The sequence below is a fragment of the Ammospiza nelsoni genome, chromosome 9 (assembly GCF_027579445.1).
Source record: "Ammospiza nelsoni isolate bAmmNel1 chromosome 9, bAmmNel1.pri, whole genome shotgun sequence".
Classification (NCBI taxonomy): Eukaryota; Metazoa; Chordata; class Aves; order Passeriformes; family Passerellidae; genus Ammospiza; species Ammospiza nelsoni.
Genome location: NC_080641.1, coordinates 34,676,367 through 34,689,019, shown reverse-complemented (window position 1 = coordinate 34,689,019; position 12,653 = coordinate 34,676,367). Strand labels below are relative to the sequence as shown.

The 12,653-nt window shown below is 44.8% G+C and overlaps 1 protein-coding gene across 1 annotated transcript in view; it reads right to left on the bottom strand.

Moving 5' to 3' along the window:
• CACHD1 (cache domain containing 1) overlaps positions 1 to 12,653 on the bottom strand; it is a 90,984-nt gene that overhangs the window by 50,275 nt on the left and 28,056 nt on the right. Inside the window, exons 2-3 of the mRNA XM_059478615.1 lie at positions 10,736 to 10,798; positions 2,492 to 2,640 (exon numbers count right to left, since the gene is read on the bottom strand). Of these exons, the coding sequence (XP_059334598.1) occupies positions 2,492 to 2,640; positions 10,736 to 10,798 (212 nt within the window). The remainder of the gene's footprint in view (positions 1 to 2,491; positions 2,641 to 10,735; positions 10,799 to 12,653) is intronic.

Genomic DNA, 12,653 nt, shown 5'->3' with positions numbered 1-12,653 from the left:
AAAAAATTTCATTATTGTTGCTTTAACACCAACATTAAACATTTTAAGCACCAAGGATAAGCTGTTATCAGCAGTAGCACATCTAATTTAACTTCCTGCAAGTGCAGGCCCAGTTAGTCCATGAATTAACGATGGAAGAATTCAAAATCTGATCACAATATCCAGGGGAATCAGCTTCTTTCCTGATACTTAACCAAAATGGGGAATCTCCCAGAAAGGTGATGCCACACAGAAGGAAAATGAAAGGAAGAGCAGCAGATGGGAGAGGCAGAAAGAGGAGAAAAACTGAAATTATGGCAGAAGCATTTAGACAAATTCAGGTAATGAACAAAGCATTGTTCATTGGAGCTAAAACTTGGAAGTTTCAAACAGAAAATACATTTTTACATTATTTCTTTGTCTTGCAGAGGATTTCCTATAGACAGCATTGTGTCCAATGGTCAGATAAGCCTCAACCAGGTCTTGCCAAGGTCCAGAGCATCCTGCAGCTGATAAACTCTTCTGGGAATTATTTAATTATTGATCCAAGCAACTAAATGATGAGAATCCCATTGTAGAGCCTGATGAGGAGCTGTGCAAACAGCAAATTCCCCCCTCTGCTTTGCCAGCTGTTTGTGTTTTAAACCTTTTACTGGGAAGGATTCTTATGCAAGTTCACCACAGGTAAAGAAATCTCTGAAGGACTTCCAAGCTATGTAATTTTGGAGGACAAAGTGAAAAGGAATTCACTGAAGTTCCAGACTAAAAGCAGACTTCTCTTTTTAATGAAAAATGAGGCCACACTGAGGGGGTGATAAATCCCATTTCTCCTTCCCCTCAGCCCTTGCTTGGAAGGTGTTCCTGCTGCCTGGTGGTTCCTGCATGGATCCTGTGAGCAGAGGGCAGAAAGGTTTTCATCCTCAAAGAATCCCTGACCCTTTTGTCCACCCTGCCAACAGCCTGGATGTGGCAGCATTTTCCACAGGCACCTTGTCCAGCAGGAACTGCACAGAAACTCCAAACCTGTGCCCTTGGAGTCACCTGATGGCCCAAATTACCTTCCTCCCTCTCAAATGGGTTTAAATCGGACTGAGATATAAACCATAACAATCAGTCTGTAATCAAGGTTTGCATAAATGGAAGTAAATGTTTAAAATGTTCAGGATTTTGAGAAAATTACTCCTCTTTAATTGGAAAAATCAGGGCTTCTATCACCCCTTTTACAGTTAGAAAACCCGAAGAAATTTCTGCAAATATGCAGCAAAACAGAAATGCTTAAAGATGACCAACTGCCTGGATTTAGCCTACTCAAAACTCCTGTACTTAAAACCAACCCAAATTAAACATGAACAAATGCAGTTTCCAAGCAATGAACTCGATTTCATGAAAGCTCTGCTATCAAACAGCAGCATGTCAACCTGATTAAAGTGGAGCACAGTGCAGTTAGCATGTGATGGACTGACCAGCTCGTGATTTTGGCTACTTCAAAGGACAGGAAAAGGTCCCATGACCAGCTTGAGGAGAGTTATTCAGGGCAAAAACAGTGTTTTGGATCTAGACAGACTCTTTTTGTACAGAACACCGTGAACAAACCTTCTTCCTTTTGCTGCTTCCAGCTGATTCCCAGCTCCTGTTTAAAGCCCATCATTAAACACTGGTGTGGCAGAAATGTAGAAGAAGATGAGGACAAGATAAGAGGCACATTTGGAGTTTTGCCTTCTCTGTTTTTACCAAAAGTAGCAGAAAACTCAGGAGTAAGAGCATGAATGAGGGATGTGGGACTCCAGGTGCTCTCCAAAATGCAGTTTATTGTATCCAAGGCATTACAGCAGTCCAGGGCTGTGGGTGACAGAGCTGTGCCTACAGCTGTCAGCTCCAGCTGCAGGCAGGCCTGGACATTCTTAGTTTAGGTTACAATGCATTATATACTTTAATTTTGGTTCCAATGCATTATACACTTTTCTTTGCTGAGCATCTTCATACAGCAGAACCAATCTATACCTTCACTTTTACCTACAGCCTGTCATAACTACTGTAATTACCATATTCACGTCACTGTTCTCCAATCACTAAAAGTCAGTACATTACAGTTTAAGCTAGAAGTTGTTTTTCAGTTTTCTTGCAGTGGAAAATTCTGAGACCTTTTTCTACTTGCCACATTTGCTGCCTTGTTTGCCTGTGCTATCTTTCTGCTTGGTAAAAACATCTTCTTGTTTGGGGTGGGTTTATCCTTTGCTCTAAGCCATACAAACCCCTTCTAACTCACACACCCTTTGCCTCCTTGGTTATCCAGTGAGACTGGCGCAGCAATTCTTTTCTTCTATACCAAAACTTGCTGCCATCTCTATTCCTTCTTCAGACTGAACATTAAAAAAATCTTTCTGCCAAGCATCTGTGAGACTTCCTTGTCAAACTTTCATCCTTCCCAACACTCAGGCTACTTTGCAAAGAAACCTCTGTTTCCTTCGCAGATTAAAAGACAGCACGAGGAGTTCCAGGATTCCATACTCACTCCATCATGGAAGGGGGGATGGTGCAGCAGTCCTGGATGGCAGTCAGGGGTGAGGTGAGGTGGGCAGTGTACGAGGCTTCCACCACCTGCTTGTTCCGATTCACCACGTCCAGGTAGCGGTTGAACTTCTCACGGATTTTTTTTGCCAACTGAAAAAAAAAAAACAAAACATAAGGAATTTTTTAAAATCAACCCGGTTTCTCTGCATTACCCCATTCCTTAACAAGCAATCAGAACCTGTGTTAAAGACAATTTTTTTTTCTGATTTGCTCATTGTGCTTTTATTTTAGTGGCTTAAGCAAGAAGTCAAGTAATTAATATTGGCTGCAGCAAGGAGACCATATAAGAAAACAAAATACATTTACCATCCAGCAATGGATGCTTCAACAGTTTTACATGTGTGAAAAGTGTGATTTCCATTACACAAACTTCCCTTTCACTAAGAACTGACAGCTGGATGTGACACTGGTGCTTGGTCCAAGGCCTGACAGGGATGTGATGGAGAATAAACCAGGCCACCAGTGAATTTATTGAAGTTCTATACATGGACACTTCAGGAAAGCCCAAATAATGGTGTTAGAGATGCCTTCACTGTACAGAACTGCTACTGCTCCAGGAGCAAAGAGCCAACAGCAAATCTCCCACTGATGGGAGCAACCTCTGGATCCAAGGAACCCAAATAACCCCAAATGCTGCCGTGAATATTCCTCTGTTCCTCAGCAGCCTCTTCAGCAGGTGGATCTGTGCAGAAGTATTTCACCACCTCTCCCATGGAGATTTGGGCAAAATAACCACCCCAGCTTTTGCTTTCCAGCTGCATTCCCTGCTGCTTTCCTGGGAGGCTGAGCAGTGCCTGGGTGGTTTCCCCGTCGATCCAGAGCTCACTGTGCCTTCTCACAATCCACAGCTTCAACCACAAACGGAACAATCTCTAACTGATGTTACACTATAGCAGCAAGAAAATAATGACAACAGTCTTGCACCAGGGAAATTCCTCCTGAAGCCTTTTGTTGTCAGAGGGACTCCTTATAAATCAGGACAAGGTTTAGAGGTGACACCGTGATTTGAAAGAGACAATTTTGCTCCTTTCAGAAAGTGAAAACAAACAGGTTGTGGCCCCTCCCATGCAATTCTAAGATCATTAAAAAGATAGGGTGGTTCACTTTGGAAATAGCGAATTTGGTACTTCAGCCCTTCCTTTTAAATCCTTCTGCAAAAAATTAAAATAAAGGTAAAATTAATGATTTTTTTTTTTCTGGCAAATACTCCCAAGCTGATATGATCTGAGGGCTGGTGGTGCCTGTGGCATCTCTGCCCTCTCCATGCCAGGCAGATTCCAGGCACTGGGAAGGGCTGAGCCTGCTGGGACACATCCCAGGCTGCTGGAGTGCCTGTGCTGTGACAGAAGAGCTCGTTTGTGTCCCTTCATTAGGCACTTCACAGCGAGCCTGACTAATGAGTGCCAGGGAAAAGGGGAAAGGAAAATCTGTGGCTGCTCCTGGAGCAGACGTGACAGTGAACACAGTTACCAGGAGGCATCAGGTTTCACAAGGAACATTTACTGAGGTCTTCACTTCTGGTCTTTCCTCAAAGGCAGGAATTGATGAAATGGATCAGGACTTTTTATTTGGCTCTGCATATTCTGCATCCCTTTCACACCAACCAATTACATATTTAATAATCAGCCAATCACAAACGAAAAAATCTTCTCTTAAGCAACAAACAGAGGTGTTGGATAATCAGAAATACTGCTTTGCATTTCTGCAAAGTTCTCCAGAGCTAAATGATCTCCTCAATCCACAGCACTCCTGCTCCCTGCACACCCCAAACCCTGCAGGGATGATTGAACAGTGCTGCTGCTCTTGTGTGCTGGCAAACAGCCCTGGATTCTCCAGATCCCTGCACTAACAAATGTCTCTCCTAACTCTCACCAACAGGCCCTTTTGTCATGATTTACTCGGTTCTGAGGGGCACGAGGCCTCCCTGATAACAGCACTGCCCCGCCTGCCTGCTCCAGGGAATGCTGGGGACCGTGACAGGGCTCCAAGGAGCACAGGTTTAATAGCACCCTGCTCAAATGACTTGCAGAATTACACCTAATTAGTTCTGTGGAATGATTTATTGCCAAGGCACCAGAGGACTGCTAATGGGCTCCTCCATGTTAGGCATCCAGCACTATTAAATTGTTCCCAGTTGTTAGGATAATAAGCTGTTGGGGAGATCCTTCTCTTGTTTCCAGTAAGCTTTCTTTGTGTCTGGCTGTACCCCTCAAATGTGTTCTTCAGAAGTGGATTCTCCTGGAATTGTTTAAAACCCACCATTAAAAACTGGTGTGGGAGAAATGTAGAAGAAGATGAGGATAAGGTAAGAGGCACCTTTGGAGTTTTGCCTTCTCTGGTTTTATCCAAAGTAGCAGAAAACTCAGTCTATTTTGCAAAGAAATCCTCATTTTCTTTGGTAGATAAATGCCAGCATGAGGATTTCCAGAATTTCATACTCACTCCATCATGGATGGGGGAATGGTGCAGCAGTCATACAGCACAAATTGTTTGTGCTCTCAAACAAACACAAGCCAAGTTTCCTTAATCAAAGCATTTAGATTTGGTGCATACAAAGTTCTCCTCTCAGGCTGGGCAACTGAAATGCCAAGGCAAACCAGATATTTCAATCTGAGATTTCCCTCTCGGTTTCCCTACCTGAAATCAGGAAGAGGGGAGAGAGCTGAAGTTTGCTGAGCATCATTAACAGTCATAACACCATCACAGGGCCCCAGAACAAAAGGCCTCTGGTTTGGAATCAGAGCAGCTCTCTGATAAATGAATGCTGCTCAAGCTGAGGGTTTGGTGTTGATGAGTTTTCACCTTCTAAGTTGAACGATAAAAGCACCCCACAGCCTTTGAATTTCACCCTGCTGTGCCGAGTCTAAAGATCTGACAAATGTGTTTTTCAGAAGATCCTGTACTTCAGAAGCTGACAAAAAGCAAATGCTTTGTTCCCAACGTGCGTCTCCCATGGAAAAAGCTCTGCACGGCTCAAAGTCACTCCGTTATTTTTCTGGAAGGGGATCCAGCCCTGGTCGGGGCGGGAGTCAAGTGCGTGTCAGCAGCGAGGGATCTGAAACCTCGCAGAGCTCCAGACACCGTCCCTGCCCACAGCTGCAGCATCTCACTTGGTCTAATCTAAAGAACTCTAAAAATACTGCCCTCTGATACTGAGACAATGCTCCCAACAATCCACACCGCTTCAAAACCAGCAAACTCAATAAAGTCACCGAGGACAAGATGATCCAAAAATAATTTTCCATTGAAAAGTTCTTCAAATGAATAAACTGTGATAAGAAACTGAGGGTAAACCACCAATGAAATACTAGAAACAAATGGTTCTAATTAATCAAACTGAGAAGCACCACCCAGATGAAGCCTAACAAAACAAACCTTTCTTCCATAGCTGGGCTTCACTTCCCTCCCAAACTTACTTTATTCCCCTTGGAGGGTGATGCACTCGGCTGCTGGAGCCTGTCACAGTAAAAGCTGCAGGCTTAAATCACCTTCTCTTTCTAAATAAAAACCTGAAGTTTTTATCCAGCACATAGCCTGCTTTCTTTAACCTGCCTGGAGCTGGAGAGCTGCTGGATGCTGACGGATGCCAGACCCACAAAACCTCCAAAGTAGAGAAAGAGAGATAACAAATAATGAAAGCACAGAAGGCTGAACTATGAAACCGTGCTTACATAATTGCTGAAGTATTTTTAAGGCAAAATGGAAAATCCTGCCCTCAGTCAGGCACAGGAAAGGGGCAGGGGTGTCCCACACCTGCGTGGGTACCAAGTGTGACAGACATTTCCTGCTCCCACAGAAATCTTCCAATTCACCCATTTTAATGGAGACTGAAATCAATCTGGATACCTTGAGATTGACATAAATATTATTATCCCACACAAAGTGCTCTTTGCCTCATCTCAAAAACAGCAGCAAGGGGAAGCCTCTGTGGGCATTTTTCAGATTTCTGTGTTTTCTCCTTGATTTGAATAAACAAAACAATGAGCAGAGAGTGCTGTCTGTGAACAATGCAGCCATTAGCCCTGTTTTCCCTGGATTTCCTCTGGCAGCTGACACGCAGCCAAAGCCCTTGGGTTTGCAGACAGGTTGGACTGTAACACCTGTTTCTATTACTGCAGCACCCCTGGGTAATGCACTTCAATTGTCACCATCTCCACTGACAACCTTTCATCACAACATCACTGAGCTCCTCTAATTTTCCCAGAGACATTTCCCTCATTTGCATCGTTCCCTCGAGCTTTTTTTTAAAGCTTTTTCCCCCTCAAAGCTCCACAGCTCTGAAGTCTTCCCTTTGCAGGGAGCTCCAAGGTGAGGTTTTATTTCTGCTGCAGCTTGAAAGCCAAGGTATTTTTCATGTTTCCAAGCCTGTATATAAAATATGCATCAGTGGGGTGATGCCAGGATGGACTCACAGACAGGGATTTAACACTGTCAAGCTCCTTGGAAAGGATTGCTTACACATGGAAGAGTTGAGTTAGAATTTGGAGGTTTAAATTCCCTCTGTAAACCAGAAAAATCTGGAAAAAAGCCCCTCTCTCCAACACCTACCAGGGATTCATCGTCCTGCTGCTCTATCACAACTGTGCATCCACAGGTTCCTAATCTAGGAAACTTTTAATGTTATTTATTTTTCATCTACGTGGCTCACTGGTTTTGTACCAACCCTAAAGAGCCAGAGGTGAGCAGGGACATGGCTCAGGGAAGGATCACAGAATCACCTCCAGCTGCAGCCCACACCTCTGTTTTAAAGGATTCCAACCATTCATGGAATCCTGGAATGGTTTGGGTTGGGAGGGACCTCAAGGATCATCCTGTTCCACCCCATCATGGGCAGGGACACCTTCCACTGTCCCAGGCTGCTCCAGCCTGGCCTGGGACACTGGGATCCACAGCTTCTGTGGCCTCCCCACCCTCACATGGAACAATTTCTCCCTAAAATCCCATCTAAACCTCCCCTCCTTTAACTCAAGTCCATTCTCCCTTGTGGAAAGCCCCCATTCCTGCTTCTCTGCATGACACTGAGAATATATTCCATTATTGCAACCAGGATGCAGGAAACCACTTTCCAAAGTGCATTTTGTCACGGAAACCAGCACTCATTTGAGGTTTTCTACTGGCCAGTACCTTTGGCAAAGCCTCCCAAGACTTATTCCGAGGAAGATGTTAAACAGGATGCACAGCAAAACCTAGAGAGAGGTCACAATTCCTGAATCATTCTGGAAGTACATTAAACACACAATAATTGCCTTTTATTGTGAGGCTCACAATTTATTAATGTGTGTGAACACACCACGTTTCACAGCCAGGGAACGTGCTGTGCTCAACAGCTGAATGTAACTTTTTCAGCACATTTCAGATCTATTTCCTCCCCAAAGGCTTCTTTGCCCAGTCCAAAACCAACCAAACTAAAAATCCAACCCAATGGCAGCATGGCCTGAGCTTTTCAAGCCTTTTCTCCTCAAAATTGGTAAATCTACTCCTGTTTGAGAGCATTTCACCCCCTTTCCTGTGTGGAGCCCAGATCCCTGCTCCCCACATCACAGAAAGCAGATGTCTGGCAGGACACTGAACACACACTGACTTCCTTGAAATCAGCTAATGTAGATTTTCCCCTCATAAAACTCTTCCTGTCCCACTTTATTTACATCACTAGCGCACAGCACTGCATTCTCATTTCATATGAGAGCTCTCTGATACTGAAATAACTCCCAGGGAAGGAATCCAAGTCAGTTTTGGCCATTGCCATCCCATTTTTAATAACCTATATCAGGCAGAAAAGGTTTTATCTGTCAGGTGCCACAGTAATTCTGTAACTGCAGACATTAAAAGTGTAACCAGTTCAATGCTGAGAGGTAAAACTGCTCCTTGTGTGGCACAAAGCAAGCCAAAGGTATTGAACAGTTAGGCCTGAAGGCCAACAGCTGGAATCTTTCACTTTTTCAACAAACTGAGAGTCATCATTTACATGGTTTGGTACAAAAATCCCACCACCCCCACAACAATTCAGCGTTCTGCCAAAAAACCAAATCCCAGCTGACATAAAACTGTCATTAATTGCCTTTGGATATCAGTTGCTACGAAACTGTTAATGAATGAGCAAAGCAGAAATGAGATTTCTCTGGCAGGGGATTTCATCTGCTTACATTTGTTTGCCTTTGCTCAAGATGATCCCATTCAATGTCCCACTCTTACAAAATTCAGGTTCTGTTGCTGGGGATTCGTTAGGGCTAGAAGATCTGGTTATTAATGAACCAGAAGTGCTCAATTATTCTTCCATCCACTTCAGTGTAGAGCTTTTAAGCACAGTAATTACACTTGAGCAGAGCCCCGTTCTCTCCCCTGACAGCTCCAAATCCATCACCCCACCTCCAGTGTTTGGACAGCTCTTTAAATCCACTTGGGATGAACACAGACATCTGCTCTGGGAAACAAGGACTGTCTTTTCCTCAGCAGAGAATCCGTAGTCAGGACTTCAAAGAAGTTTTAATCCAGTTTCTTGGTTTCCCAAAAACAGTTTTGCCTTTCAAAAGCCATCTGATACGTCTGATCCAGCCCACATGGCCCTTCTGTGGTGCACAGACCACCCAGAAACACTCCTGGAAATGCTGCCCTACGCAGCACAGAGCCACAGGGCCCATCCGGGGGGATGCTGGGATGGGGTGGGATTTAAATTGTTAAACTCAGGTGACAATTACATTCCCATGGCCCCTCTGCTTGCAAGCACCCACCTGGGCATGCCAAAACCTCCAAAAAGCTGGGGAAGGGTCTGGGGATCCAGGAGGGGCTGAGGGAGCTGGGCAGGGGCTGCAGAATCCCTGAGGAGCTGGGCAGGGGCTGCAGAATCCCTGAGGAGCTGGGCAGGGGCTGCAGAATCCCTGAGGAGCTGGGCAGGGGCTGCAGAATCCCTGAGGAGCTGGGCAGGGGCTGCAGAATCCCTGAGGGAGCTGGGCAGGGGCTGCAGAATCCCTGAGGAGCTGGGCAGGGGCTCAGCCTGGAGCAAAGGAGGCTCAGGGGCCCTGGTGGCTCTGCACAGCTCCTGACAGGAGGGGTTTGGGATCTGCTCCAGGGAACAGGGACAGGAGCAGAGGGAACGGCCCCAAGTTACACCAGAGGATGTTTAGATTGGATATTTGGGAATATTCTTCATAGAAAGGGTTCTCCAGACCTGGCACAGCTGCCCAGGTGTCCCCATCCCTGGAGGGATTTAAAATCCCTGTGGATGTGGCACTTGGAGACATGAGGTGGCCTTGGCAGTGCTGGACTCAATAGTCTTAAAGGTCTTTTCCAGCCTAAAAGTTCCTTACAATCCCACCTGAACCAGCTCTGCTTTGACTCTTTCCTCAGTAAAACAATTAAAGAACACTGGAAATGTCACCATTTCCAGGAAGCACAACTGGGAGAGTTAATTATTTCTGTATTCCAGGAGCAGTGTGAGCCCACATGAACATGCCATGCACTGACCTGCTCTGGGAGCCACAGTGGGGCTGCCTGAGGGCTGAACTGCAGCTCCCTCTTCCCCAGGGAAAGCCCCACTCTGAGGAGCTCTGGTTTTCCTGAACATTTAAACTGGTTTGAGAGGGGTCTAGGAAGGTCAGGTTACTCCTGAAGGCTGAGCAAGTCCATGCTCAGACTGGGAAAAAAAGCTGGTTCTTTGTTCCATTTCTTTGACCAAAACCCATCACCTTTACCACAAACATAATTGGGACTTTAATTTCTGAAAGAATGAAACATGACCTACTTCATCTGTTTGAAAACTGATCCAAAATTAATTTTAAAAATATACACATGTATTCAAATGCAAACTGCCCATGTAGTATCTCAGTGTTAAATGTTGAAATGTGTTCCTGTAAAACCCCATAAAATTACAAATACCCCTCAAGCACACCTGTGATGCACCAGGCTGTGGCTGTCCCATATTCCCACATCATAACAATATTGATGGGTTTACTTTGAGTTTGAAATTCAAAAAGAGGCACTTCCAACGTGAAAGGCTGACAATTAATGGGAGCTACTTCATTTTGTTTCCAAGAGACAGCCCCACACCAAGCAATGGAAAAGCTTTGCAGAATTCTCAACATGCACCCATCCCCATTTCCATCCTGCTCCTGGCAGTGATCTGAGGTTGGGACAGAAAGAATTCCCTGAGCTGACTCTGCCAGTGGAGGTGAAGGGGTTTTGGACTCACCTGCTGAACTTCGCTCTCTCCATTTGATATTTTCTCTGTGTACACAAAGGAGTTGAATATCCTCTGCAAGAAAAAGCAGAAAGGAAGCGTGAGAGGCTCTTCTGTCACAAATGTCCCAGGAAAGCAGCTCCGGGGGCTGATGGGTGAGGAAATGGGGTCAGAGAAAGGCCTGGGGACTCTCCCAGTGCCAGGCTTCCCAAGGGAATCACGTCTCCATGTGGGATCTGCATGCAGAGGCTGACTTTGGAAGGCAAAGACATAACAGGTATTTTTCCACATATCTGTTTATTTACCAAACTGACCTAAGGTGCTAAAAATAGTTCCACGTGCAAACTATGACCCTTCTTTTGCTAAACATTCAACCCAATATAACTACTTTTAAAAATGCTTCTTTCCAACTAAAACATGAGAGGCTGGGAGCCAAACTTAGACAAATTTAATATGTGGAAAAGAGACAAGTGAGACCCAAATTGAACACAACCAGATCAACCTCATTAATAGCAATAAAAAAGGAGATGTATCAGAAGACAGAAGTGAGAGCTGTGTCCTGCTGTGGGAAGCTCAGCTCCCAGGGGGACAGGTGACAGTCCTGCTGCCATCCCTGCTTACAGACACAGAGGAAAAAACACTCAACACCTTGTTATAGTCTGCTTGCAGATTGAAAAATAAGACTAGAAAGATTTGGGGTTACACCAACAGCTTTACTAAAAGGTTTGCCTGATCACCTGAGCTTCTCTTTCAAGATTCCCCACTGCCAAGGGCAGCTTTCCCTTTGGGGACCGTGGGGCCATCTGCACTGGAAAATGTACAATTGTACAAAATCCCCAAAATATTCCTTTGCTCTCTTAACAGCAATCAGTGGTATCAATAGCTGTAATGGCAATAAATGGAGGTTATTTAGGCTGTTTAGACATTTCTCCAGGGGAGCTGGGGGTTCACAGAGGGGATGGAGCCCAGTTCTGTCAGAGCTGAGTCACAGACGTGGCTACATCTGGCCAAGGACAGGGATTCCTGAACACCCTGGACTGCATTATCATCACCAACAACTGCAATCACTAAAAAGTTCCAATTTCATCCAAATTCATCTCCCTGACAACTCTTGGAGTCCACAGCTCCAAGAGTTCTTTTGATGCAGGTTCAGCTGATTCCCTCCCAGCAGTTACAGGCAGCAAAACCAGCCTGGAAAATCCTTTGGTGTGCTCCCCATCATCACTTGCCCTTATCCCTCTCCCTCCTGAGGACTTGAGGAATTTCAAAAATGTGAACTCTTCATTCTGAAGAAGCATTTGGAAGGGCAGCAATAAATCTCCTTGGCTTGCAAGGCTCAGAGAGCCAAGAAGGGGGGGCAGGGGAGGGGGAAAAAAGGTTTCTACCCTTAAAAGCTGCCTGTACATCGAGACTTCATCGAGACCTTTGTTTAAAGTTCTGCTTGGGTACTTTAACTACAAACATGTTGGCTTTTTCTTCCCTCCCTCATGAGATGAAAAGATAACTTAAACATCAGAAGGAAATACATTAAAGCATGTCATTTTGATGCAAAATGTTTTAAATGAATTGAATTTTTCTGTCCACGCAGCGTTTAGTGTGCAGACATCAAAAGGAACGAGGAGGAAATCAACTGTCAGCTCCTGAGAATGGAGCTTTCTGTCCCTAACACAAAGCTGACCTTCTTCCACCCTTTTCACATGTAGCCCATTTATGAACTAGCAAAATAATGCCAGGGAACATCGCCCATGGTTATGTAAGAGTCACGATGCCAGCAGGAATTTATTTGGCTTGGTTTTTAACCTATTTTGCTTGATTTTGAATTAGTTAATTTCTTTAAAATGCTCTGGTATATTCTGTTGTTTTAATTAAAAGCACCATGCATGGCTGAGAGGGGGGAGCAGGAATTCCTCAGTCAAACTAAACACACATA